Source organism: Podarcis pityusensis, assembly GCF_964106645.2.
Source record: "Podarcis pityusensis genome assembly, chromosome: 10".
NCBI classification, from domain to species: domain Eukaryota; kingdom Metazoa; phylum Chordata; class Lepidosauria; order Squamata; family Lacertidae; genus Podarcis; species Podarcis pityusensis.
Window position 1 is genome coordinate 45,268,690 of NC_138035.1, and position 27,236 is coordinate 45,295,925.

At 40.9% G+C, this 27,236-nt stretch overlaps 3 protein-coding genes across 7 annotated transcripts in view; all 3 read right to left on the minus strand.

Moving 5' to 3' along the window:
• Window positions 1-2,813: 2,813 nt before the first annotated feature.
• On the minus strand, window positions 2,814-15,083 carry RAB21 (RAB21, member RAS oncogene family). Its single transcript, XM_080971197.1, has 7 exons — window positions 14,702-15,083; window positions 10,613-10,672; window positions 10,359-10,466; window positions 9,905-9,968; window positions 9,032-9,086; window positions 6,435-6,523; window positions 2,814-4,659 (listed from the first exon to the last, which is right to left on the minus strand). The coding sequence occupies exons 1-7, from the start codon at window positions 14,867-14,869 to the stop codon at window positions 4,520-4,522; spliced, it is 684 nt and encodes a 227-aa protein (XP_080827323.1). The 5' UTR covers window positions 14,870-15,083; the 3' UTR covers window positions 2,814-4,519.
• Window positions 15,084-15,327: 244 nt separating this feature from the next.
• LOC308457404 (uncharacterized protein) lies at window positions 15,328-24,321 on the minus strand. Of its 2 annotated transcripts, none has more exons than XM_080971202.1 (4): window positions 23,876-24,321; window positions 21,226-21,298; window positions 19,525-19,602; window positions 15,328-16,881 (listed from the first exon to the last, which is right to left on the minus strand). In XM_080971202.1, the coding sequence occupies exons 1-4, from the start codon at window positions 24,104-24,106 to the stop codon at window positions 16,847-16,849; spliced, it is 417 nt and encodes a 138-aa protein (XP_080827328.1). In that variant the 5' UTR covers window positions 24,107-24,321; the 3' UTR covers window positions 15,328-16,846. The 2 variants fall into 2 exon arrangements, with proteins under 2 accessions (XP_080827328.1, XP_080827327.1); XM_080971201.1 differs by lacking the exon at window positions 15,328-16,881 and adding an exon at window positions 16,904-17,909.
• A 126-nt stretch (window positions 24,322-24,447) lies between these two features.
• Window positions 24,448-27,236, minus strand: part of TMEM19 (transmembrane protein 19) — a 30,432-nt gene continuing 27,643 nt past the window's right edge. For all 4 annotated transcript variants that reach the window (XM_080971182.1, XM_080971183.1, XM_080971181.1 and 1 more), the window contains one exon: window positions 24,448-26,781. In XM_080971182.1, the coding sequence (XP_080827308.1) occupies window positions 26,618-26,781 (164 nt within the window). In that variant the 3' untranslated portion in view covers window positions 24,448-26,617. The remainder of the gene's footprint in view (window positions 26,782-27,236) is intronic.

Genomic DNA, 27,236 nt, shown 5'->3' on the forward strand with positions numbered 1-27,236 from the left:
ATGAGACATCGAGCCACACACATTCTCCAGTATCAGCGAGGTGATCCCTGCCTATTACTGGGATTTTATTCTGATTACTCGGGTTGCCTCTTTGTTTCCAGGCTCCATTTAAAAGTAATGGTTTCCCTCTTTTAATTGATTAATGGCCTGATTAATGGCCTGGGTCCATGCTGCCTTCAAAGGCCACCTGCATCATCCATATGAACCTGAAGATAAGTTTTGGAGGTTTTGCTTCCTGGCCTCCACATCGCCACGGCAACTACAGTTGGCAGGTGCCAGGGACAGGTGGCTATGTAGCAAAGATGGAAAGGGAGAGAGAAAAGAGGGCAAGAAAACCTACAAACTATGCATCTAGGGCGCCCAGAACAACAAATATTTTCAACTCACTTTCTCTCTGCCTTGCGCTAAATATTAGCAGCATGGTCATAAGCTGTTAACTAGTGCTCTGCCTAACCATTCACCTTAGGCACCTTGTTTCCTAAAGATTTGCTCAATGTGGTGACTGTACCAGGCAAGAGCCTGAACCAGTATGACATCACAAACCATGTCGCATGCTACTATCCTTTTCAGTGTGCAACCCTCCTTATCTCTTAACCTCTTCTTATAAGGCTTACTCTGCACTTTCTTCCTGCTGCACACAGCTACCACAACCCCACACCCCTCAGTTTGGCCATTCAGTAGTCCTGGTGAAACACAAAAGCACTGTACCTACCAGTAAATCAATGAACACATATTAAAATCACTAAAGATCAGCATCTAAAGATCCAGGCCTGCATACAGAGCACCTATTGTGTGTGTGCATTGTAAGTGCACACTGAAGTTGCACATCAGTGGGAAAATCCATACTACCTTCTTGGAAAATGTACAGTACATCTAAACAACCCCTTTATTAATCACAAGTGCTAGAAGTGCAGGGATCTTGCAGAATCTTGCATGGAGTATTAGTGAATCTGACACTGCTAAACTGTGTTTTTTTCAACTAGAAAATAATTACAGCTCTTAGCTGATAATAACTTGAAGTAATTATCCTGTCATTTATAGCAGCCATTTGGGTAACCTTTTTTATTTATTTATTTACACAACTATAGTATGAATGTCCAGAGTTCAATCAGCCAAGCACTCTGGCTGATGAGGTCAATGGCTATGGCCATGGCATTTATCTCTATTTTCTAAAGGGGAGAGATCGCTTCTAGAATATGGTTTCAACTTTCATGGGTCCATATTAGCATGTCTGAAGGACTTATAGTTCATGCACTTTCACACTAGAGTGTGCAGTGAGGAAGAGACTCAAATTCATTTCAGAACAGACAGCAATTGCAAAATCAAGTAGGAACATAACCACTTCTATTAGGACCTGCCCTAATTTACAAGGCAGTGCTTAATCATTCGTTTCAGAATGATTCTGTAACAGTGTATTGAACTGGGGAAAACAGGTGACTCATTTCACTTCAGCCCTGCCACTAGGACTCTAATATACTATCCTCTACTCAATTACCCCTCTGTATGTCTTTACTTCACACAAGCATGCATGACAGACCTCTTTATGCCTTCTATTTTTCCTTCCAACTGCAATGTGTTAAGAATCTGCACAAGTGAACTATTTTTGCAGTGACAAATGCCACCACAACCCCCAAATGCTATGCACAAATACAAGAGAACAGAACAAAAAATACAGAATGAAAAGTTAACATGGAGTAAACATTTGAACTGGCAGTAACTAAATTAATCTGAACTAGTGTTGGTTCCCTTTGAATAGTCCCCATTTGGTATATACTGACATTTAAAAAAACAAATAAAATTTCTAGGAAAAATAATTAATCCAAGGGACAACCAATCTGGACCCTGCATTTGTCATCTGAGGCCCTTTTCTGTGCTAAGGTTGGTGACACAAGTATGTGCCTTCTCAATGGTGGCTCCCCATTTATGGAATGCTTTCCCCAAAGAGGCACTCTTTGCACCATCATTATGTTTTTGACAGCAGGCAAAAAAGCTTTTTTATCACCTTTGCCAACATGGGAACAGACTTTCTCAGTGGTGGTAATGAAGTGGGGGGGCAGTCAGATGGAAAGCATAATAATATTTTTTAAAAATTATTATTATTATTATTAATGGAATAAAGTGTTACTGCGCATTCCTACATGGAAGCCCTACAAGTATGTAAAATGAAAAAATCTAATCAATCTAACCATTAAATGAACCCACAACTTTGTCTTACCCAATGTTCATCTGTGTTTGAGTTTGGAAAGTCTGGCACTTGTCAAAACATAAAGGGAATGCTGGTTTCTAAATTCATGCAACACTCCTGTGGACAAGTGTGATAAGCTTTGACAAATGCTTCTGAATGAAACTCACACCACCAACCAGCTGAAGGAGAGCAAGAATGCAGTAAACTAGGATCAAGGTGCAGTTATGTTAGGTGGCTCAGAATCGTACCTAAAATAGATTTCTGAAGATGGGTTCTGCTTCTGTTAAGGATCTAACTACCTTCAGGATTACAAAGACTTCCCAAACCCCAGTCCGAATTAAGTGACTGGTGAAGCAGGAAGGTGCTGCTTGAAGCATCTGGAATTATTCTTCCACCATAGGATTTTCAGACCGATACACTAATTTCTTATCCTACTTTGCAGTTTGATTTGAGATCGTCACAAGGGCCAAAGACTAACTTTTAGAGTCATTAACTTTAATGCAAATAAAGAACTGGCGGAAAGAAGCCTTACTTTCTCAAAAAACTTCAGACCCCTCTCTGTTTGAGCCTATGTCCATTTTGTTACTACCATGCTAAACAGTATCCACTAGAGAAAAGTAGTTGTAAGTAAAAGGTACTAAATATGAATATTTAATGAAGATAGAGTAGCTTACAGCAGCACATGGTTTAAGTCACAGTAACCAAACTAAACAGATGCACTTTAACAGATCATCTAACTTACAATTAAGGTCAAGGGTACAGAGTACAATGTACATATTAAATAGATTATAGCCATGTGTGGCAGCTAGTTTCTTCTCATAAGCCTCACCTGATTTTCATACAACTTGTGAAAGATAATAAATCCATGCAATGTTTTAGAAGACTAATAACCTTAAAGCTTATGTGCCAGGTTTTGGAGAGTGAAGTTAATAAGGTTGGTATCAAGTTCTCAGTGCACCTTTATTTTTAGGTTTGAATGTGAATATCGATCACTGCACTACTGAAAATTCAAAGCACCACGTGACATTAGTATGAGGATCACACAAGCCAGTTTTCTAAGGCTAAACCATGTACTCCATTTCCACACCAACATATACCCATTTACCAAATAATACCTTCAGTGAAATTTTCTTTAGCATTCTACTTTAGCTTTACTCTTCTAGTTCCAATACAAGAACAGTTCCAGGTTATTTTCCAAATCTCTGTCCCTTCAGAAGATACTTTCTATATTCTTATTTGTAATCCCTCCTATTCAAAAACCAAGTGGATTTCAACAAAGCTGATACAAAACACATTGCGTTCTTTCCAATCTGAATGGCCTATTAAAAAAACCCCCAAAGAAAACTGTTGCAGCCAAGTTATTTTTCACTTATTTTCATTTCTTTAACTGGAAGAAAAGCTTGACAAGAAGAAGCAAGGATAAAAGAACAGAAGTTTCGTGATCAGGTCTTGCTTAGTGATTATCAGATGGAAGCAGCCAAGTTTGTAAGATTCAATTCTTGTGTGACAAAAGCAGCTATAAAGCAGTTCAATATTTTAGGCATGTCAAACTTCTATTAGAAGAAACAAGTGTAGAAGCAAATCACAACATTCCAACTAGATGTTTAGACCTTATGTGTTTAGAGACCTATACTTGCCAGAAAGTTTCTCCCAAAATATGTGAACTTCAGAGCAAGCAAAAAGAATGGACATAATCTAGCAAGGATAAAAGTGAGCAGTCAATAATGAAATTTGTTTCTTTTTCACCAGCTGTTACTCACTTCACAATCACTGACAAGACTAATGTACATATTTCTGCACCTGCACTTGTAAAAGCAGATAAAATATTTAATATGTAATTTACAATTTATTTTTACCAGCATGGAGTACAGAATGAATATATCAAAGTAGTCAGACAGTTATAGGTTGACACCAACCCTGCAAAAATAGTATTCAGTATCTGCTAATTAAAAAGAAATCAATTTGCAATTTTGAAGTGATAACAGTTCAATCTACCACAAAATACAAAGGGCTGCAAAAAATGTCTCATTCCAATAGTGTATATAAGTTATTAAATAATGATCTCATTTAAAATATAAATGAAGCCATAAGTCTTTCCCACATGCAATATTATTCATTATTGAAGAACTATGTAAAAAGGCCATTGGTTTGCTTTGTTAACCATTGTAGAAAATGCCAATTCTCTGGTCACATACTCCACTAGTTTAGCACTTAATGGTACTGAATTGTTAGAAATGATTTTGAATACTGTTAATTCCGATTCTCCACTGATAAAGAATGAGACTTTGAATACGGCAGTCTTCACTAAGGGGCAAGATACACAGTCTTATACAATTATCCAGATGAGCAGCAGCCTCCACTGGTCTGAGCTGCTGGTTCATCATCAATTATCTGTACTCCCCGCCTTGCAGTTCCTGACTGACTGGAACCATTGCCTCGTGCTCTCTCATCGACTTGCGCTGTTTCTATCATTCCTAGAATTGAAGGATATTGCATTAGGTTAGATTAGTCACTCTGGTTCAGTTTAGCATATTCATAATGTTTTACAGAAGAAGCAGCAGCGAGAGACTTCTGACAGATTTGCAAGCTAGCCATCCTAATATTTATAAATGGAAGGCTAATGTTAAATGCCCAGTATGTTCTTAGGCCAAGATAAAGGGTTGGATTCAGATTAACTTATGCTTAGAGAAGGTCCACTGAAATGAATGGGACAACTTAATCATGACTATCTACTACAAAAGCGTAACCAATTCTAAATCCAACCCATAAGGTTCAGCAGCTAGGCTGCTGGAGGTTGTACAAGTTCAGATGCAATAATAGCTCACAAGTTTACCTACAAATTTATTCAATTAAAAATGCATTTTGTTACCCTGAGATAGTAAATGGGACCGGTAAATTACTATTTTACTGGAGATCACTAGCCATAGATAATTCAACACCAGCAGTCCCACCTGTCAGTGAGTATAGCAACAACTTTTCAGTATTGTTGGTTGTACAAAAAAATCCTCAGGCTTTGACTTGGGTGTCCATTGGGCATTACTTACAATACCATACCAGAGGAAAATTTCACCATCCAACTGGGACACAGTAACTCAAATATGGATGTTCTATGATGTAGAATGAAAAGTGTTGTAGCCCAGGGCAATTTTACCCAGGAAGTTGCCAACCTCCACTTTTGAAAAACTTGACTATCCAGCACAATTTTTTTTAAAATCCTGGGCCAAGAGGTGACAACACAACTTAAGTCTCAACGTTTTAACATAGATGTAGTTTTCATTGAAATACAATAATCCACCTGAGTAGGGCCCTTTACCTTTACCTTTTAGGAACTTAGATGTATAGATTAAGCAGATGTTATTTAAGAGAAAGATGGCCAATTCAATGTAGTAAGAGTTTAACATGCAATAAAATCCTACAATGTGCAGAAGTATTCAAAACTGCATAGTGACTAACATTCATGTAGCGCAAGGGTAGGGAATCTTTTCTGGCCAGATCCTTATTTCCACATTCCTGGAGACCAAATTTGACAAGTGGGCAAGGTCATCCACCTATTAAACACCCAGTGTCACAGTGGCATCAGATGCTGCTGTACTTGGAAGCCCTGACTGTCTGGACTTGTGCAACATGGGATTCTTTGAAAGCCCTTTTCCAAAAAGCCCCATGGTGCTCTATAGATTTCCAAAAGTGAGAGATTTAAACAGCAATGTATGGCTGTTTGCAAAAGGGCTTTTAAATAGCCTTGCACTGCACTCTGCAGTCCCAACAGTCAGGACTTCAAAACGGAATATCTGACATCAGCAGAAGAACAGGCACACACAGCAAAAATGAGCAGGATTTAATCTCCACTTGTCAGTTGATGAGCAGAGATTAAATCCTACTGTTTTTGCTGTGTACACCAGTTCCCAGTAGGGAAGCCAACATGCACGGTCAATGCAAAATCAAACCCTGCCCTTCTCTGCCCATCAGTCTACCTCCCCTCAGAGTGATAGCTTATTGGCAGATAGGCAGGTTTGACCCAGTGGTGGGCCAAGCTTAGCCTGTGTGCTAGAGGCTCCTCACCCTGATGTAGAGCAAAAACATCCATCTGGACAGAAATGCTGTGCTAGCTACATCTAAATAGATTAAATGTTTATGAAACACAAGTTATACCAGGTAGCCCTTTTTAATACTGGTTGCACTTGGGCTGCAATTAAAATTTCCCAATTTCACAGCAGTAACATAACTAGCAACTCAACACAAAATAACCTACTTTTACACAGGTCAAGAAAGAGTTCTTCTATGCCTTTGTTCTGTTTGGCTGATGTGTGATAGTGTTTTGCTCCCACCGATTCTGCATACCTGGAAATAAGGAAAGCCTTTAGCTCCCAACTAAAAAACAATAGCAATCTTCAAACATCATTCTACATTTTAAGGGAATGTTGTAGTTAAGTATAAAACTTATATTTCCTTCAGCATCCAGCATAGAGGAAATAGATGGAATATATGTACATTAGTAGCCTTGCAGGACATATTCAGGAGAAGAAAAGACGAAAGAGTAAACCCTACACAAATCTGACATGGAGTCCCTTAAGACGGTTGGATGGCATCTTGTATGCCTCATTCCAGTACTCCTGCAGCCAAGCTGGTGCCAAATATATTGCTCGGCTTTACGTTGGACCACATCAGCAAGACAGGGGTGGAGTGTCTTGTCATCTGGGCACCCTAGGACCTCCATACATACTGCCCAGGTTTGCGCTCCAGAGATGTCACTTCAGAGCTGCTATTGCAGCAAAAACAACATGGGAGGCATCAGTTACTGGTTTCTGCAACCACAGCGGGTGCTGTGATTCTCTGACAGCTTGACCTCACCCCCAGAGACACAGTCCATTGTCTCGAGACAGAAAATGCCAACATGGTAGTAAGTTGGGAGCCAATGTGATGTAATGTTCAGACTGATGGACTAACAGCTGGAAGGTTGCAGTTCTAATCCCCCCTCAGCCATAACACTCACTGAGTGGACTTTGGGCCAGTCACTGTCCCTCAGCCTAACCTACCTCAACAGGATGCTGTTGAGGATAAAATGGAGAGAGGGAGAAGGACACCACCTTGGAAGAATGCTGGGATATAAATGCAGTAAGTAAGTAGGTGCTGTTTGAAGTTGCAGTTAATTAATATGAAGGCTATTTGTTAAACTATCTTTCCACCAGATGGTTCTCAAAGTGACTTAATAGTAAGCTACAAAGGCTGGAACCCAACCAGCCCATGCAAAGGGACTTCCCTTTCAAACCTCCTCCCCGATCAGTTTTGGACCCATCCCCAATCATATAAAGCAGATTTTGGAAGGTATGCAGGACACTGTAGGCAGAAGAAAGAAAGGGGAAGTCCCACTGCATGAGCCAAAGCCCCATTCCATTGTGTAGTCACCACTAGCTTCAACCTAAAGAAAAATAGATATAGCAAAATGCAAAAATCAGGTAAAAACACATCAATAAAACCGATTAAGAACTACGTAAAAGCAGTTGAACAAATCATAGCATGTGGCTGCACAAGTCAGCTTACGGAGGCCCATGACCACTCTAAAAAATGGTTTTGCCGTTTGGCAGAAAGTCAGAAAAGGGGCTAGATGGACCTCTGTTGGGAAGGAAATCCAGAACCTGGAGCAGTCACACATGGGCAAGGGCTGAACTGCCAGAAGCTTAGCAAAGAAAAGGAGTGCAAGGAGCACTTAGAAAGATACAGGGCACCCTTCTGTATTATGAAGGGAGAGAGTAGTCTCAAGAACTAGGAATCCTTATGGTCAGTATCATTTGCTGAGAAATTAACATGTCAGGTCAGAGAGGCAAAGGGCAAAACAATTCCTGTTTGTTTTTATAACATAAGGCAAATGTTTACTGAATACATAAATTGTCCATACTGTGGCAAGAATGCACGCAACACTCATGGGAAAATGTGGTGGGATCTTTTAAAGTAACCCATGCTTTGTCATGCTTTATTACATAGCATGACAAAGTTTGTAATTTTATTGGGACAAGTTGCTTGTTGTTTGCTATTGTAACTATTGTTACTCAAAATGTGTCTTCTGTACCATGAAAAGTAAATAAGAACCTTATTTACCATGAAAAGTAAATAAGAACCTTATTAAAAAATTAAAAAGAACTAGAGCACTTCATCCCATGTTTCTATAAAGGAATATAAGCCAGCACTTCTCTCCCATGCCTGGGCACAGAAAACCAATAGGCTGTTGCGTTACTGTTAAACATTCACCAAAGCCAAGCCCAAAATAATTTACAGGGCAATCCTAACCATTTCTACTAACCATTTCTACTGAGAAGTCAGCCCTATTGGTCCTGACAAGTATTAACCGCTTTCAGTTTTAACCTGAGGATTGTCATTTGTCTGGTTTTAACTTTAATTTTAATTTATTTGAATTAATTTTGGGATGCATTTAATCGACTGATTGTTTGTTTTTATGCATATTGTATTATTTATATGACGTTAGCTGCTCTGAGCCTAACTCCGGCTGGGGTACAAATAATTTATTTTATTTTATTTTATTTTATTTTATTTTATTTATTTCTATTTTTATTATTATTATTATTTAATTCAATGGGGTTCATTCTCAGGGACTTGCAGTTTGGATTGCAGCAATCTGTTGAAAAAATTGATGATGCACCACAACCAGCAACATAATTTTAAAAATATATCATGGAATCCAGAAATTTAAATCTGAGAAAAACAGGAGTCACACTACCATGAAGAATACACTGTGCAAAGTTCAGGCAGAACTATTGTTAACCAAATGTAGTGCAGCTGGGAAAAGAATGATAATATCTTCAAAGTGCTATTAAAACTGAGACTTCAACTTACGTTTCTGCTTCTTGAATAGAGACATGTCTTTCCTTGTCCAAATCTATTTTGTTACCTGTCCAAAAAATGAGAAAGCACTTCTACTCAATATTTTCAGTATTTCTAGCCTCTTTTTTCCATTTCCAAGCCCATGAGACATTAGCTTCTTTGCTGCTACATCCACCCAATTGTTAGCCAGTTAACAACCTTTAGCTCAACAACCTCACACCACCCAAGATTGTTTATGAGATTGCTATGCAGTGGGAGTGGACAGAAAGATTTCAAGACCTTTCTGCAGCCCTTTACACTGCCGCTAAAAAAAGCAAAAAGCACATTCCTCCACTCTGAACAGTTTGTAGAGGCAAGAACTTTTCAAGATGCGCTCACTTTTGCAATTCCACAGGAAACTGTGGTTAATGCAACAGTGGTTGGCAGTTTTAAGGAGATACTGAAGTTTTTTACATGAAATGTCAGTATCACCTGTAGTATAATCCTACTTTTGGAAATCCTTCACCAATCTAAACATTTGCAATACTAAGTAAATTGTATCATGTTCCCAAAGAGGTTTTGCATTGTTTTCTTGGACACGGGTATCTAGGAAACAATTCCCTATCAGGATTACAAAATGTTTAGAAATGTGTCATCTTTTGCTCAAGGAAGCTTTTCGCATTATTGCTACCACCATTTAACCTTCTGCTTTACTATCACTTCACTTTTAAGGTGCACAAATATAGTTTCTTTTTACTGTGCAATAGTAAACACAACTGTGTACCCTTATGAAGCTGTAGAGAAACAGTTTGATAAGTGTTGCACAATAATTTAAAAGACAATTAGCACTTAAACTGAACAAGATTCCCTAGTCATAAAGTAAGGTGTGGAAAACCAAAAGCTTACCAACTATGCATAGACAAATTTCATTTCCCAACATTTTTCTTAATTCTTTGACCCAGTTTTTTACCTGCAAGAATGAAAAGAAATTTCTATTATTTCACTTCAGGATTATAGCAAGCACTAGGACAGAAAAGAATCTAGCATAAATCTATCTTACATTAAAATATAAGCAGGTAGAAGTTCCCATCTCGCCTGGTTTCCTACACTGAAAGCAATCCTATCCCTGTCTAATCAGCAGGTATGTAAGTGTATAGGACTGCAGCTCAAAGAGATTTTAGGTAAGTTGCACAACCGTTACATGAAACCAAACTGGTATGAAAAGTTCTTCAAATCCTACACTGTACTCATTTCCATAGCAAAAAATAAAAAAAAAAATGATTACAGTATTAGTTTCAAGAAAATCTGGTCAACATGGAAGCTTTTGAGTTTACTTCTTCAATGGAAAGGGTATAGTTACCTTCTGGAAAGAGTCTTCATCTGTTATATCATACACTAAAATAGCTCCATTAGAGTCTCTGTAGTAAATAGGACCCAGTGCATGAAATCTTTCTTGCCCTGCTGTATCCTGCATGAAGCAAATACATTTATGTTAGTTCTTTTTTAAGCTAGTAAAATTAAAGTCAGTGCTATTTTGATACGCCTTGATATTTTGGTATGATAAACAGAGTTCTATCTTTAGACACACAAGAAATGTAATCAATAAACACATACCCATATTGCAAGGTTTACTCTTTTTCCTCCAATATTTAGCTTCTTTGTTAGAAAAGATGCCTACAATAAAGAACATATGAACATTAAATACCTTATGCCAAAGTAAAACTGATTCATGATGTGTTGAAGAAATTCAGCAGAATTACAGTCATAAAAGTGCACTCAATGCATTATCTACAATGAGATAAAGATATCTATCTACTGCACAAATAGAATATAGTGAACAAGAGGCATATGTTTAAGGCAAGGCTAACAATACCAGTTTTTGGTGTTGCTAAAAACTTACTTTTTCTTCCAGGCCTTTGCTTATATTTAATACCAGCATGCCAAGTTTGTCCTAACCTGATTGCTGCTCTGTTTGTTTATTATTTATTTTTTATGTTTCATTGTTAACAACCATAATATACTTTTATGGAAGTCAATATAAGTATTTACAGAAGTAAACAGTTTTCTTACAAATAGTCAATTATGAAACTGTCATACCATGAAGACGGGTAACAGTAACAGCACAGAAAATCAGCTCAAATGGTAAAACTTCTTTTAACATTTTGTATCAGAGTATAGCTATCTAAGAAGAAAATGCAATCAGGAGCATCAATTTTAAGAGCTATACATGCATTTAAAAGCTTGGTTTCTCCACAATATACTTAGAAGCAACTCCAAAGACTGAACAAAATGTACTTGATAGATGCCCACAGCTTCACAATTGACTCCACGGGCCTTTCCTAACTTGGGGCCTCAACACATGTATGTGTTAGTTTCTGTTTGCCACTGAGGTATGCTGCTGGAGCTGTGATGGAAAAAAAATGTTTCCCCATCTCATTCTCTACCTCCTCCCCATCTCCCAAAAACTATTTTCTTCCATTTTTCCAGAAAGAAATTGGTGAGTGATATAATAATTTTTATATAGCTTGCAGCAGTTTGTATTTTTTAAAAAAAGTTAATTACAGTTCCTCTCTATTGTAGACTGATGGTACTTTTGCTTTATATATTTATATCCTGTTTTTCTGGGTGGTCTTATATTTATTCAGACTATAACCTGGGCCTTAACTGTATAAAAGTTATTGTTTGGTGTGTAAAGTGCTGCGGAAGGTATTACTGTGGATCATGCTGCTTCTAGAGATAATATTACTTAAGCCCAAATATAAGTTTTCTTTTGTTGACCACACCATCACTCCTTTTCTTCAAATGGAAAAACCCAACAGCAGTATGTTGAGGCAGGTCTGTGCAGAACTTATCTGAGGCTGGGGCAGGAGTTCCCAGTCGACTGGGAAACACAGAGCGTTCTTGGCGTGACAGCGTAAGTCTGGCAGGGCCCTCTGGCCAGCTTAGCCCTTCAAGGCCCAGGGCAATTGTACCCTGTTCCCCCACCCCTCTGCCCAGGCCAGGCCTGCCTTGAAGTAACTTGCTATTTCATCCTTGGTACAGTTGTACCTTGGTTCTTGAACAGAATGCATTCCAGGAGTCTGCTCGACTCCCGGAACTGTTCAAAAACCAAGGTGCAGCTTCCAATTGGCTACAAGAATGTCCTGCAGCCAATCAGAAGCCACACCGGACATTAGGCTTCCGAAAATCGTTCGAAAACCAGAAGACTCACTTCCAGGTTTCAATCATTCGGGAGCTGATTTGTTCAGGAGCCAAGGTGTTTGAGATCCAAGGTACGACTGTATTGTATTTTCAAATTGAAGGTTATCAGGGCAGTGTACAAACATTCCAATAAAAATACAACCTATCAATCAACACTAAATCATTACTCAAAATTACAAACCTGCCCTAAGCTCATTTATCCTGAAATGTCAGAAGCAACAGGTATGTTTTTACAGGCATTAGAAGGAGGTCAACAAAAGATTGTTGTGCCTTTAGTAAAAGAAAGTTGCAACAGAAGACAGTTCCACAACTTAGGTACCATAACTGCATCACCACAGAACAGACCACAGCCACTTATGGTAAAACCAACAGCAGGGTCTTTCTTGCTCAGCTTACAACATGGGCTAACAGATGATTAAACACTCCAACACCAGACATATTTACAGTTAATGTTTCACTAAAACCGTGACATTTACATTTAGTAACTATAGCACACAGTGCAGCTTTATATGCCAAATTATGCATAAACCATTTTAGGTTCTTAAATTGATGAAGTAAAAACAGTAAGAAAATAAATAGCGTGTCTCTTTCAATTTTCTATGTTCTCTCTACCTAGGTCTTCACTAGCAAACACAGCTGTTGAACTACAATAATTAATGTATGATTCCAAATTAAATCGTATTAGGTCAAAGGAGAGTGCAAAAGATGTACAGTATTTCCCTAACCAGAGAAACCAAGCTATCCTGGGCACTCATCTCTCCCTTGCTCCTAGTATTAATCACAGAGTAATATGAGACTACGTGGTCACATAATACTGGATTGATGGATGTTCCCTTGCTTGGGAAATAGCACTGAATCATGACACAGCTGCCTGTCCCTCTTCCCTCCCGCCCAGTCTTAACAACAGGAAACACAGAAGGTACATACCTGCAGGACTATGTTGGAAGGAGCATTTAAGCAAATATAAATAGTTTTGTTTCCCTGCTACTCACCACAAGTAGCACACTACAAAGTTACAGTACTCCCTTCAGATGTTGCTTTTAAAAGGAGGAGGCCACAAGTTAGTTCTAAGAAGTGAACTTCAAAAACCACCACTGTCAGTATGGTGGATCTTGTGATAACACATGACTTCACAGTAATTTAAGTGACAGGTTTGATCTTGCACTAATTGTACTGTAACTAAGTTACCACAAACTAATGAGTCAATGTACACGACGCAAAATATTTAAATTCAAAGGAACACAGAATTCTGGTGAACACCTCACTTGGAACTATGATTCAGCAAGTTTCCCTGGCCCTTAAAACGAGTGATTTTTTAAAGAATCAATAAACTTCTAATCAGATTTAAACCTTCTGAAACGGATGTGTTCATTTCAGAACAACAATTTCATTGACCCCCCTTCCTTTTAACTATTTCATTTTCTGTTCTCATTTGCCCCAAATACTTGTAACAAGATAGTATACAGGAACAGTTACTAAATCTTTGGGTTGTTGTTGTTGGTTGTTGTTTTTTTTGGGGGGGGGTTCCACAAAAGTTACTTTTGTTCAAAGAAACTGGAACAGCACATTATGAACCATGGAAAACACATTTCACATGTTTGGTGCACTTATGATTTACAGAAGCTGTTCATGTGACATGTGAAATCATTTCTATAAGTGATTCTGGAAGTGTATGGGGTACTCAGCCACCAAGTAAGCAGCCTTATTCAGTGTCCCTTGGCTACATATATTCTTTAAAAATCCACTGTAACCTATATGAAGACTAGATTTAAATAGGTTCAACTACGCATACAATGCTCCTAGATTTCACAACACACTGCTCTATATATAGTTAGTATATATAGAGCATGCAATGTGTTCATATTCCATGCCAGTTGTTTGCACCACAGAAACACATGCTCTTGTGGGGCACCTTAAAGACTAAGGGACTGCTTTTGTGAAGCAGAATCCACTTATCAAATATACTTCTGGTACCTGAAAAGAAAAAGGATTCCACAAGCGCCCATAAATCTGTCAAGCATCAAAGGTCCACACACACAATAAAAAAAACTTTTATGCTTCCATGTGTTCTCACTCATATTTCAGCATCACAAGAGATAACGCAAAATACCCTTCAGAGGAGAGAGGGCCACCCTGTGAATCAACACCACCATAAATTGTTTACTAGGTATTTGGTACTATTTGGCTTTGAGCTAGCTGTGGTAGGAAAAGGCTCGCGGCTTGTTCTGCGACACTTTCACGCCCTAAAAGCACCACTCCTCACTTCGGAAGAAAAGAGATTGAAGTCCCGTATAACCGAGAAGTGACAGCCCCGCCGAGGCGTACACACCCTTAGGACTCATCAAACCCAACCTCGACCCGGCAGCCTGCGAGAACTCGTGCCTGGAAAAGTGAAGCAGCAGCAGCGTCACCGCATTCAGACGAGCGTGTCGGGGTCAAGCCCCCGAAGCGGCCTCTCGCCGCCGCCGCCGCCGCCCCTCCTGCTGCTGCCGGGCTACCTACCTGTAGGGTGGTGATGTGCTTGTCATTGAACTTGTTCTCGCAGTAGCGGAGGACCAGCGAGGTCTTCCCCACGCAGCCTTCGCCCAGCAGGACCACCTTGAAGGAAAAGCTTCTCCCGCCGCCGGCAGCGCCGCCTCCCGCGCCAGAGGTCGCCGCCGACGCCGCCATCCGCAGCGAAGTGGCCGCCGACGCCGCGGCCTCACATCCGCAGCCCCGCTCCTCTCCTAGCAGGGTGGGGGAGGAGGCGAAGGGAAGGCAGGCCCCGCGCAGGAGGAGACGGGGACACCGGAGGAAAGAGACACCCACTTCCCTGTTACCGGACGGGGGGGGCGCCTCAGCCTGACTCCCTCTAATGGCGTCGCCTTCTTCCTCCTACGTCACGCGACGTGCGGTCACGCGACGCTCGCCGTTGGTGCCGCGGCCCTAAGAAGCCCCGCCCATTGTGGGTGGGGCGAAGCAGCCGGGGGCGGGGCCGGAGAAGAGCTTCTTGGGGTTCTGGCAGGATCTGCGGACGGGGACTTCCATGGGGGTGGGTGGAGGCGGTACATTGCCCCATCGCCCTGGCAGAGCTGCTTTTCAATCACGTTGATTTATAATAATAATGGTAATCTATAAATGCACTAAATAATAATAAGAATAAGTGCCACCGGCAGCAGCAGCTGCTGGGAAAGAGGAAGAGACTGATGTTTCGCTATGCGCTGTGCAGATCGTCAAGCCTCTGAACTGCATTGTAAACGTCGCTGGGCGTCTGGCTGGGGAAAATGGCGGGGAAGAGGGGTGTGTGGGCGCGTGTGTTGCATTTCTGAAACGCTTGCTCCGTGTAAGTCCAGCTGATTGTAACGAGGCGCAGTTGTAAGTACGGGTGCGCAGGATTGAGGCCATTGAAGATTTATTTCATTTTTTAAAAAAATTGCACCGCTTGACTGTAAAGAGAACCTCCAAGCGGTTTACAGAAGGAACAACAATAAAATAAAGAAAAATTAACAAAAACTTTCAAAAACTTAACAGATTAAATGCCCTGATAATAAATGAAGTTAGTCGATGAAGCAAGGAGTCCAGTCCCGATGCGGACGTTGATTCCAGCGCTAATTTGAAGTCGGTGACAAGGGGATTGGAGGGAGAGCTCTCGTGATTCATCGTTATAGCTTCAGAAGCGGCTTTTGGGATTTCGATCCTGAGGACACCCTCCCCCCCCCCCCGCACCGCTACTTCAAACGGAGATGCTGCTGCTGAAACCTGATTGCTAACGTGTGGGCAGTTAGATTTGCCTAGGACTTGTTTTCGAAGGCGCAAGCAAAATCCTTTGCCCTGTACTGCTCCCATCTGCTGCTATTTCCTACACTCCCCAAGATCTCTGCACTTGGCAAGGGGAGGACTTCAAGCCGAATTTGATCCAGAATCCACCTGTTGTCACCCACCTTTGTGATAAATGGCGGAATCCTATGATAAGTTTTGTAGAAGCCCTCTTGCATAAGAGCCAACTCTTAGAAGGGGCTTCGTCCCACCAATAAAATATTTGAGAGGGCCAGGCCTCCCCAAAGATAATGGGCATTGCCATTCAAATAGTGTGCATACGCCACGTCATGGGATCAATTATGTGGGGTGGGGCTTACCTGCCCCCCCCCTATTTTATTCAAGTTGGCACCCCTGCCCTGTCGAAACACATGTGATATAAAACTGCCTTAATATTATATGCTGGGGAGTGGATTGGGGTGGGGGTGGAGTGCAACTCTTATTAATTCTCCTGGACCTCTCAGCAGCACTGTGCCCTCCTAGGTCATGTAGCTGGACTGAGTTTACCGTACTTTTCTGTGTATAAGACTAGGTTTTTTTTTACTGAAAAATAATGTTTAAAAAGGGGGTAGTCTTATACACGGGGGCAATCTCCCCCCATTTTCTTAATTTTGAGTCTCCCAAAATAGGGGGCGTGTTTTACACGGGGGCGTGTTATACATAGAAAAATACGGTAAGTAGCATGGTATTGCAGTGGCTCTTGTCTTTAAAAGTATGGTCCTAAGGAGGAGACTTTTGCTTTGCTCCATGGTTTTTTGGGCTGCTGTAGGGCTCTGGTTCAGACCCGGTGCTATTTAATGTCTGCTTGAAATTGCTGGGGAAAACAGTACTGATGACATGCATCTTGATCTCTCATTTGCATCTAAAAGTCCCAGGGAGGCAGTGATCTGGATCAAAAGATACAACATATATTGGATGGTATTATACTCCCCCTGAAGGAGGACCACACATGCACACAGCTTGAGGCAGGAGACTGGGACCTGCCCTGCCCTAAGTAGTTTAGGGACAGCTTTTTCAAGGAGTGCCTTCACCCATGTTAACCTGGCTGTGTCTTAAGGGGGGGGGTGGAGGCAATGCTTGCTTGGCTCAGTTAAGTTGGTAGACATGAAAGGCGACATAGGAGATTTGAATCTGGCTCGTACAAAGCTGCTTTTACTGGGAGAAGAGGCGGGACTGAATTTGCTTGTAGAACTAGAATTGCCTGCCTCTCTAGTGCATTTCTTCCAACCATTTTTAGACTACTTTGTACCTTCTGCTATAAATTCCAGTATGAGTCTCTTCTGAGCTAAGACCTGGCCCTTGGATTACGTACTAATGTTCAGGTTTATCAGACCCTAACTTTGCACAGCTTTAACACCCAGCTTTTAAGCAGTTGCATCTGCTTGCTCACAGCGACTCATCTTTCTAGAGCAATATATCTATACTCACGCTTATAGAAACAAAAGAAACAGTTATATCAGACCCATCTATTTTAAATGAAAGTCATTCATCACAGAACCATTTTCAAAGCTTAAGGACCAGAAACAGATTGCGAAGAATCCATTTTTAGGAATGACCTTTAAATAATATGGTTAGATAGAACAGCCAGGTGCTCTGTCAGCTGGAGAAGCAAATTGATTTATATTGTTGCCTTTGCGCTGCATTGTTGCTAATGCGTTTTGAGAAGCAATCTAAAATGTTCCCTTTGCTACATATGGACAAATTGCTACTGAAAGAGACAGTGCATTTTATAATTAAATCTCTAATTTAAAAAATGCATTAACAAACAAGGAAAGTGCTCAAATGCCTTTGTAGATCTTTAAAAAGCCACTTATTTTATTTAAAGCATTTTTATCTGCTCTTTAGTCAAACACAGGCGACCAGAGCAGTTTGCAACTATGTGTAGTAAGATAGTCCCTGCTCTCAGATACATAATCTAAAAGACGGGACACAAAAGGAAAAGGGGTTTGATAAGGTAAGGAGGAGGAAATAAGCAAACTCAGTCAGTCAGATGACAATATCTGGAGGGCCACAGGTTCCCCACCACTGGTCTACATCTCTTGGGGGGTGGAGGTGGGGGTGGGGTGCTAGGTATGTAAAGACTAAATGGCTATGAAGTGGGGAAATGTGTCCTCAGCACCAGACCAAGGACAAATGGGTGTTAGTTTAATTCTTTATGGACAAAGCACACACTTAACAGTAGCTCCTAAGATGCACAGAACACACACACACTTCTGATGCCTAAGTAGCTGGCATCTGAGCTGGATTGTTGGAGCAACAGCAGAACCATGCCTCTACCCAAACCTAAGTACCCTTGTCTGACAGGGCAAGCGTAAGCAACCTGCAACATCTCCTACAGGGAAATTGCCGCTGTGCCTGTCACTTCAAACTTCCCCTCCCAGTCCTGGGGGACAGAGGAGATTCTGCTGACCCTCCCCTCAGGCACCACCTCTTTCTCTGCTCCTGGGCATTCTGCCTTCTTCCTGCCCCAGCTGCTGCCCCTCATCCTCCATCTCCTCCTGCTCAGACTCTTTGCTTCCCCCCAGCTCTGGTTCCTGCCTCGCAGGAGGCACAAAACCCCATATATCACTGCCCCCTTCCCCACTGCCTCCTCCACCCTCTCCTCAGTGCCCTGCCAGTCCCTGACAGAGGGGAGAATCATCTGAAAGGAGAACATTCTAAGGTTGTTCAGCTTAGGGTGCGCAGTGTTCACAGTTTCTTAGGTCTGCAATTCGAAAGGCAGGTCCTGTTCCAGGTACATGAAATGGTACCAGGTTCTGTTCCAGATGAAATGGCTACATGGCTGGAATTTGAGCCTTGAATGCTGTCTCTTTGGCCCGGGCATCGGAAAATATAGTAGCTGGTTTTCTAAGAACCCTCTTTGCCAGAATCTTTAACATGTGTTCTAGCTCACCCTGTGTATCAGGGATAGCAAAACAATGCCGTGTGCCCTTGTAGCAGTCTGGTGGATCATCAGAGATCACTACATGGCAGGTTGCCATACCTCAGATGCTCCCTGCCTCTCCCATCCACATGTAGGCCAGATTCTATAAATCTTCTATGTGTATGTAAGCTCCCTATGCATTTGTGACTATCCACAGATATGTCGGAATCACACCATATATCAGTTTGCCATCCTGAAGCAGAGAACAAAGTGTGGTACACTACTAAAGGTAAAGGTACCCCTGCCCGTACGGGCCAGTCTTGACAGACTCTAGGGTTGTGCGCTCATCTCACTCTAGAGGCCGGGAGCCAGCGCTGTCCGCAGACACTTCCGGGTCACGTGGCCAGCGTGACGAAGCTGCTCTGGCGAACCGGCACCAGAGCAGCACACGGAAACGCCGTTTACCTTCCCGCTGGAGCGGTATCTATTTATCTACTTGCACTTTGAGGTGCTTTCGAACTGCTAGGTGGGCAGGAGCAGGGACTGAGCAACGGGAGCTCACCCCGTCGCGGGGATTCGAACTGCCAACCTGATCGGCAAGTCCTACGCTCTGTGGTTTAACCCACAGCGCCACCCGCATCTCTAGTAATGAGAAGCAGAAGCATACCTGCTTTTATTCTCCTGCCAGTCAGCTTTATCCAATAACACAACAAAGGACCAAAGATCTGCAAATAAGGAAGTATCCCTGAGCAGACAAGAAACACAGCTATCAGAAGTAGGCTAGCAATGACACAGAATGCCATAAATTGCTTTAGAATCCTAGGGGTTTCAGTTTAAGATATCTATGGAGAATTTTATTTAGCTAGTTGCGTATCTATCTCCTCTGCACTATTGTTCATCTTTATGGGAATGGGAGTCTCGGCAGATGGCGGGAAATGTTCTGAAGGTGAAAATAGTTGGTAATTTCAGATAAACTGTATCACAGTTGCTATCTACAAATACAACACATAGCAGAACAAGAAGCAACTCCCAGTAAGAACACATTGGGGGGGGGAATCATTCATTTGAAAAACTCCAACTCTTAATCAAAAGCAATTTCCAAATTCTATCCAAAAATAACTGCTTCCCAGCTCACCATCTGAAGTATAGATCCAAAGTCGCTAAGGTGAAAAGGAAAAGCTCCCCATCAGAAACAAGAAGTGCTCAAGAATGTCTAATCTCCACAGCTTTTGACTGAGAAATTAATCTAAAAACCCAGAAAATATGACTGTACATCTCTCTCCAAGAGGCTAATTATGTTATTTTGAAGATTTTCACTTAAGTGCTGTTAATAATGCAGTCCTACATATGCACCTACATAAGCACATTGTTTTTCAATGGGCTTACTCCCAGGCAAATGCACGCAGGGCTTCAGCATACAATTCTTTTTTAAAAGTATATGCTTCTGACATAAAAGTGATGTATAGTTGGGCTGGGCCGGCTCCTGGTGGCGCCAGGAATCCGGCTCAGCTCCCATGGCAGCCCTGGCGCTTCTTCCCTTGTCCCTTCTCCTGCTGGGCCAGATGGTGTCTGGCTTTCCAGAGCCCGCCGTGACCCAGGCAGCCCTGGTGCTTCCTCAGCGTGTCGGAGGAAGGACAGTCCAAGCTGTAAGGTGAAGTTCACGACAGCATGCACTGCTCACCGAAAAGCTGTTTCTCAGAAGGTTGCCTTACCATGAGTGCTGTATGCCAGAGTGCAGTTGGGCAAATGTGCTCCCTTCAGCCCCAAAGAAAGAGACACGCTCACTGGGGAAATGGCGAGGTTCGTTCCAGCGTTGGTAGAGAGCGATGGCAAACTCCGTGCTCAGGTTCTATATACCTGAAGGAGCATCTTCACCCCCATCATTCAGCCCGGACACTGAGATCCAGCGCCGAGGGCCTTCTGGCGGTTCCCTCATTGCGAGAAGTGAGGTTACAGGGAACCAGACAGAGGGCCTTCTCGGTTGTGGCGCCCACCCTGTGGAATGCCCTCCCATCAGATGTCAAGGAAATAAGCAGCTGTCCTATTTTTAAAAGACATCTGAAGGCAGCCGTTTAGGGAAGTTTTTAATATTTAATGCTGTATTGTTTTTAACACTCGATTGGGAGCTTCCCAGAGTGGCTGGGGAAACTCAGCCAGATGGGTGGGGTATTATTATTATTATTAATTCTTATTCTTATTCTTATTATGTGGTTCATGGTGTCAGTATAAAAGCTGTTCTGCCCCTGCTCTCTCTCCAGGTCTTCAAATATTATGTCATCCAAATGGAAAAGAAGAGAAGGCTAGCAATTATAACTGTTTTAGGGACTTACTTATATACCCTGAACATATCCTTGGAAATAGACATTACCTTCATGTTTTCTTTGTTCTTTCTTCCTCCTGCCATCTTTCTCCAAATCAGATTGGCAGGAGGTCTGCAGAGCCTACAGGGAAACAAAGAGCCACATGGGATATGTTTATTTTCTGAACCTTGAAATAGGCCTCAAAGACAGTTACAGAGAGACCTTTCCTAAGAAACCTAGGGACTAAAATTACTTTGGAAGCAATATCTATATGCTGAAGGGTCTTATCTTTTGTGTCCTCTCAAAGAGGGGTCCACAGGCGGAAGGGGGGATTGTGGGCAAAGGGAAAGTCTCAGGGAGAGGGGAAAGTGTTTTTTTTTCTTCCCAGACGGGAAAAGACTTTTCTCAGCCTTAAAAGCCTAGAAAAGGAAATGGGGCTCACAGTTAGTACTCTCTAATGCCTCTAAGCTCAAGAGGAATTCAATATCACAGAATGCAGATGCTGAGAGAAATCCTACTTACATGTCTATCTTCTTCCTGTAACAAATGCGAAATGATCCAACCATAGCTCACCAGGCCTTTTAGCACTCTGGTGACCAGTGAGCCAGCAGAGGGAGGTGTCACAATGGCTTCTGTAAATCTGGGGCTGGTCCCTGGAAAATAGGGACACTTGGCAGGTCTCCTGAGGTACCCAGATGGGAGACCACCAGGGAACCCATGATATGGTGCTTAGAATTATACAGACAAAAAGTACTATGTAAATATATATATAGACACACATAAATGTAAAAAGCCCCACACTACCAGCATGCTATCTGCACTCTCATGCTGATCTCCTGAACAGCAGGCCCATTGTACAATGCAAAGCAAACATATTTTTAAAGCCTCGTGTCTTTTCTTTTTTCTTTTTTAAATTTATTTTTATTAAATATTTTCTTGGTTTACAAAAGTACACTCCTTGTCTCTTTTTTCAGGTTGTAGTCTTTCTTACAAATCAGTTACATTTGTTGTGAGACATAATGTTACGTACAGTATAAGGTTTCTTTGATCAAATTAGATTTCACACCTCAGTTTTCCAGCTCCAGGCCTGCCAGAAAATACATGAGAAAACCAGTAGGTGGCACTCCCCACTCTGAATCATTATAGAATTAATGTCTCTTCACAGTTTTTAAACAAAAGCATTCAATTCAACACTTCAAAAAAGGGCTTAAATCAGACCAGGGCATACAGGAAAATCAGCAATTATCAGTATTGCTGATTTTAACGCTGTTTTTATACCAGCAAATAAAATAATGGAAGTGGTATCGGTTTCCTTGGATCCTGTTTTCATTGAAGGAATGTGGTCTCTAGAACAAGTGAAATAATAAGGAAGAGGGTGCCCCAGAATAAGAGAACAGCTGGCGTTCTTCCTTGGAATCATTTGCCTCCAAAATATTGCCTCTCCTCTCCTCCTCATGCATATTTTCTCTGTTGTTCTTTCATCTCTGTCTGGTTTGTGTGGGTGTTGTTTTCCCTTAGGTAGAACATGCAGCAGGTGTGCAGTGAGAGCAGAGCAATCATGAAGAGACATGTCGAGACAGGCATGCACAACCCGGGATTAAGCAAACTAGGCACAGACCACTAGCCAAGGATTTTGGCTTCTCACATATAAGCTATTTCCCATAGTTAAAGTGAAAAATGTGCAGTCTTCCAAAATAATACTGGGAACGGGAGGAGACAGAAGAGAAGCAACTCTGCATTGTGGATGCTAACTGGTTCCCACAATGGGTGCAAGAAAATGCTTGTGTCTATTGCAGCAATCCTATTCCTGCTGCTGGAAGGCATTTTCAACTTGCCCTTCTGATATTTGATGAAGTGCAACAAAAACCTGTAAAGCCAGTTTAACAAGAGAATGTTACTGAGGGGGAAAGTGTGATCTCCATAGGCAATGTGTCTAAAGTGCAAGTTTAAAGGATTTCAAAAGCTATTATCCATCCACAAGCCAACAACATCCTAGTTTCTCTTGGGCAGGGAGTCTTTAACATAGGGTAAAAGATCAATTGGTCAGCATGCATACCCCTGAACCACATTCTCTCATTCATCATATATATGGTTATATTGAAGCAGGTTTTCAAAACTCAATGGATGCCACATAGGGTATAGGCCTATAAAAGCACAAAAAACCCAAATCCGTATCATAAGCTGACCTCATACAGTGACCTCTCTTAAATGGCATGCTGGAAACATTTCACCACTATTTAGCATTCACATGAGAGTTCATGTGAGTTCGCGAGTAGTGGCAAGGGGAAGTGACTTCTGCAGATTCCCCTTGCTCCCAAGGCCCCCACCACCTGCCAAAACTTTGGTCCAGACAGTTCCTCCAGAATAGTGTGGAACATGACACCAGCAATTGTCTCTTCCATTGGTGGAACCAAAATTCTCCCACAGGCAAGAGTGCTTCCACTAGTGGACAATGAAGCCTGGATTTAACCTAATGTTACACGTAAGTTACGGTAATATTACAAAGAGCATGTTCACAAAATGAACACAAGGGTGAAGAAAACCTTCAGTGCAAGATGATCCCAGCTTCTTCCCAACTCAGCACTTTTTCAAATGACAGGTGCGTATATTAAGAGTCAAAATCTGATTCATTTGCAAAGCATGTTCCCCCTGCCTGGCTTCTGAAAGGCTGCCTGTTTATTTTAGAAAATGTATTTATTTATCAATTCTTTAACTTACTGGCTTCTTTGTAACCTCACAAGCTACTTGCCAATCAGTACTGGGGGCAGCCATCTTCTGCAGCAAACTAACAGAACTGTTGTGTCCTCCGCATGTCTTTACCCAGACTGAGAAGCATTCCAGTGTAACGTCGTGGTATTCTTTCCATGAAGACATGCATATAGAAAATGTTATAATACTGAATTTAAAATGCACGTGACAGAACAGCTTAAAGCTCACTATACATGACATGTACAAACCTGGACTGATTTTTGTATAGATATTTTCCACTATTTATTTTGACTGTACACAGATGCAGAGTGCAAGAGAAAAATATTTTACAGACTTTAAAATGTATATCACAATTATCCATCCTTCAGAAGATAGATTTGCTTTGCTTTCCAATAATAATTTCAGGATAATGAAGAGCTGCCTTTTAAAAAGGTAAGGCAGAAACATTTATTAGTATAAAAGTAACTGATGCTGTCATATAATAATGTCTGAGTGTTCTCAAAGCAATTTGTCTTCAGTTTGGTTTTAATTATTTTTCTAAAGTTGTTGTAATGGCTAAACAATAAAAACAAAAAAACGGATTTAATTTTTAAGTCAGATTTATTCAAATGGGTATAATTTAATAAAGCAAGCTCTCATCTGGAAAAGAAATTACTGCTATATGCACTTTCAATACAAATAGCCCTATAGATCTCAAAGGAAGAGCCCTGAGGCAAAGAATATTAAAATGTATGTTCCCTCTTACGTAAAAAAAAAAAGAAAAAAGAAAATCATTCAAACTGTTAAATCTCAGCCCACTTATCCTCTCTCTCTCTCCACACCCCTTTCCTTTACAACTTGCTCACACTTTCCTGTGTTCTCACTCTTCTGACGATGGCTAGAATGTGTTCATCATCAGAGAGAGCTTTTCTCTGCCAGCTCTTTTTCCAGTTCCACCAATTTATTCTTGCCTTATTCCAAGTTCCAACTTTTAACCCCCCCTTTTTATATCTTTGCCATCTTCCCACAAACTTTAGACATCAATTATGTTGTAGTATTAGAACTATCTCGTGGCAATTATAACAAAAACAGCACAGATATTTTCTAAAGTGGACTTTTGTTGATGCATTCTACTATAAAATACAATAAATGTTTTTATCTAAGGTACCACTTTTTGCCTCCCTTTGCTGTCTCCTCTTTTTATACCTTTTCCATGTTCTCATAAAGCACAAACTTTTCACAATGGTTCTGTAACATTAGTGCAATTTACATGCTGCTTTGAGGTGTTATATTCACTTTATTGTGCCCAGTGTAATCCTATCTACACTATAAAAATCTTTCTACAATGAATGTTCACAAAGTCAAATGTCTGATTACTGTGTGAACGAGTGAAGTTCAAGGCATCCAGTGTTTTGCTGTCCAACTTTTGAAATATTCTTGTGATCTGCCTTGTAAGGCAATGACCCCTATTTTACCTTACAAGATCATGATCCCATTGACAAGTTAAATTTGTAACTACCAACTTGAAAATATTGACAACTCTGAATGGATACAGTCTTAAAAGTAGTTTGTGGGTCATAACAATAACATCCTACAGGTTTTCTTAAGTATTATATGCCAGATTGAAAGTGTTAGCATCTCTGACCAATATAAAACTGCTGTAAAACAACAAATATAAGAGTACAGAAAACACATCTGTTTGCAAACAAACTAGATAAATCAAAAGTATATTAGAGCCTATTTTACAATCATACTACCTGAAAGGTTTTCATTAGCACAAGAGAAATTTCACATCCTGAGAAGAGTTGCATTTAGTTATACAGAAGTACAACTTTTACCACAGTTCGTTTACTCTTTCTGTGTAAAGATGAGGTTTCTGAAAGATCAGAAATCCAGTTCCGGATTGTGCACCTTGCATGGTCAAGAAAAGAAACCTGCATTTATTGATGACTAAAGTGAATCTGCAGGCTGCCACCTCCTTCAGGTTTAAAAAGCAAAACATGCAACATTAAACAGAAGTAAATGAAATGAATGTAAAGAATGCTGTTTGTTCAATATGCTCGGGTAAAACCATAGCTAATAAGAATAGCTAAAGATATGGGCCAAAACAAGTCTTCTGCCAATTTTTAAACTTTAGACACCAATAGTTTAGTGTTATTAGAACAATCACATTTTAGTTCGAAGAGAAACGACACAGATTCTTTCAAAGGCTGGTTTTTGTTGATGTGTTCTATTAAAAGAAAGAAAGAAAAAAGGTTTTGATCTTATGAAGTCATTCAAACATTCGCGTCCTAACTGCCTCAACACCTTTTGATGGTGCACAGAGAAAACCACCTCAAAAGTGTTTTCCACATCCTGCAATACAATAAGAAGTTAGGAGATGTATAATGTTAAGTCCATTGCTTTGATTGTGAACACAGCTGTACTCAGTGACAGGTTAACACCTTAGTTTCCCATTTCCTTCAATAAATTACTAGATGGTAGAGAATGAATTGAGATCAAGCATACAACCTTGTAAGCAGCAGGTGAAGAAACTTCAGGCAGAACTGTATTCCATTACCAAAGCGATGTCAAATCAATACTGCCTCTTTCCAGTCTACTTTTCCTACAGTAACAGCAGCTGCTACAGAAGTGTAGCTTCAATAGCCTGATGATTCCTCGTGGCCTGTGTAGCAGTAGTAGGAAAACAGATTCCAGTCTAGAGTGCATTGTATAGACTCCTTTAGGTCATAGCTTGTTTTTATAAAATATATGGGAGTCAATGCTTTCACTTCAGCCTCTTGGCCAAAATCCCCATGCTGCTCCCGGCAACAACAAAGCAATGACTACGGAGGAGAAGAGATTCACCGCATTGTTATCTAGGATAGGTTTTCCAGATATGTGTTTTGCATCTTTTGTCTGATGGTTGACAACCATTCCAGTACTTGTGTCTAAACCTGAAGAATGAAATACAATATAGAAAACAATTGGATGGAGAAGTCCTTTTTACCCAATAACTAGAATGGGTGTCATCAAATGAACATCTACCAACACCCATAGATTAGAACTATTTGTGAACATTTATACACAACTTAAGACTGCAACCCTACATACAATTTCTTGTCCCTATTTACCTCAATGGCACAAATTGGTTTTTAGGTCATTCTGCTTCAAACAAACAAGATGTTACTCTTTTTAGGATTCAAGCATCATGTCTTGGAGTGAGTGGAACATGTTCCTTCTGGCTATGCAGTCTGGTTGTTTACATTTCCATTCCTCTCTGCCAAGTCAACAAAGGTTTACAGAATACAATTCCCCACAATATTTAATATTTCCACTGCTTATTTGTGGAATGGCAATTTCCCCAGTACTATCGTTAAATGATCTAAATTCAACTCGAAGCTGCAGAGAT

Bases quoted from the DNA above. Each gene is read 5' to 3' on its own strand.
- LOC308457404 (XM_080971201.1), bottom strand. From the start codon at position 24,106: ATGTCATGTATAGTGAGCTTTAAGCTGTTCTGTCACGTGCATTTTAAA. The intron at 19,603-21,225 runs GTAATGTCTATT...TTGTCTGCTCAG, and splicing joins AGAACAAAGAAAACATGAAG to GGATACTTCCTTATTTGCAG. The intron at 17,910-19,524 runs GTATGCTTCTGC...CCCGTCTTTTAG, and splicing joins TGGCAGGAGAATAAAAGCAG to ATTATGTATCTGAGAGCAGG.
- RAB21 (XM_080971197.1), bottom strand. From the start codon at position 14,869: ATGGCGGCGTCGGCGGCGACCTCTGGCGCGGGAGGCGGCGCTGCCGGC. The intron at 10,673-14,701 runs GTAGGTAGCCCG...TCTTTATTGTAG, and splicing joins AGCACATCACCACCCTACAG to GCATCTTTTCTAACAAAGAA. The intron at 9,969-10,358 runs GTAACTATACCC...TCATTCTTGCAG, and splicing joins ATGAAGACTCTTTCCAGAAG to GTAAAAAACTGGGTCAAAGA.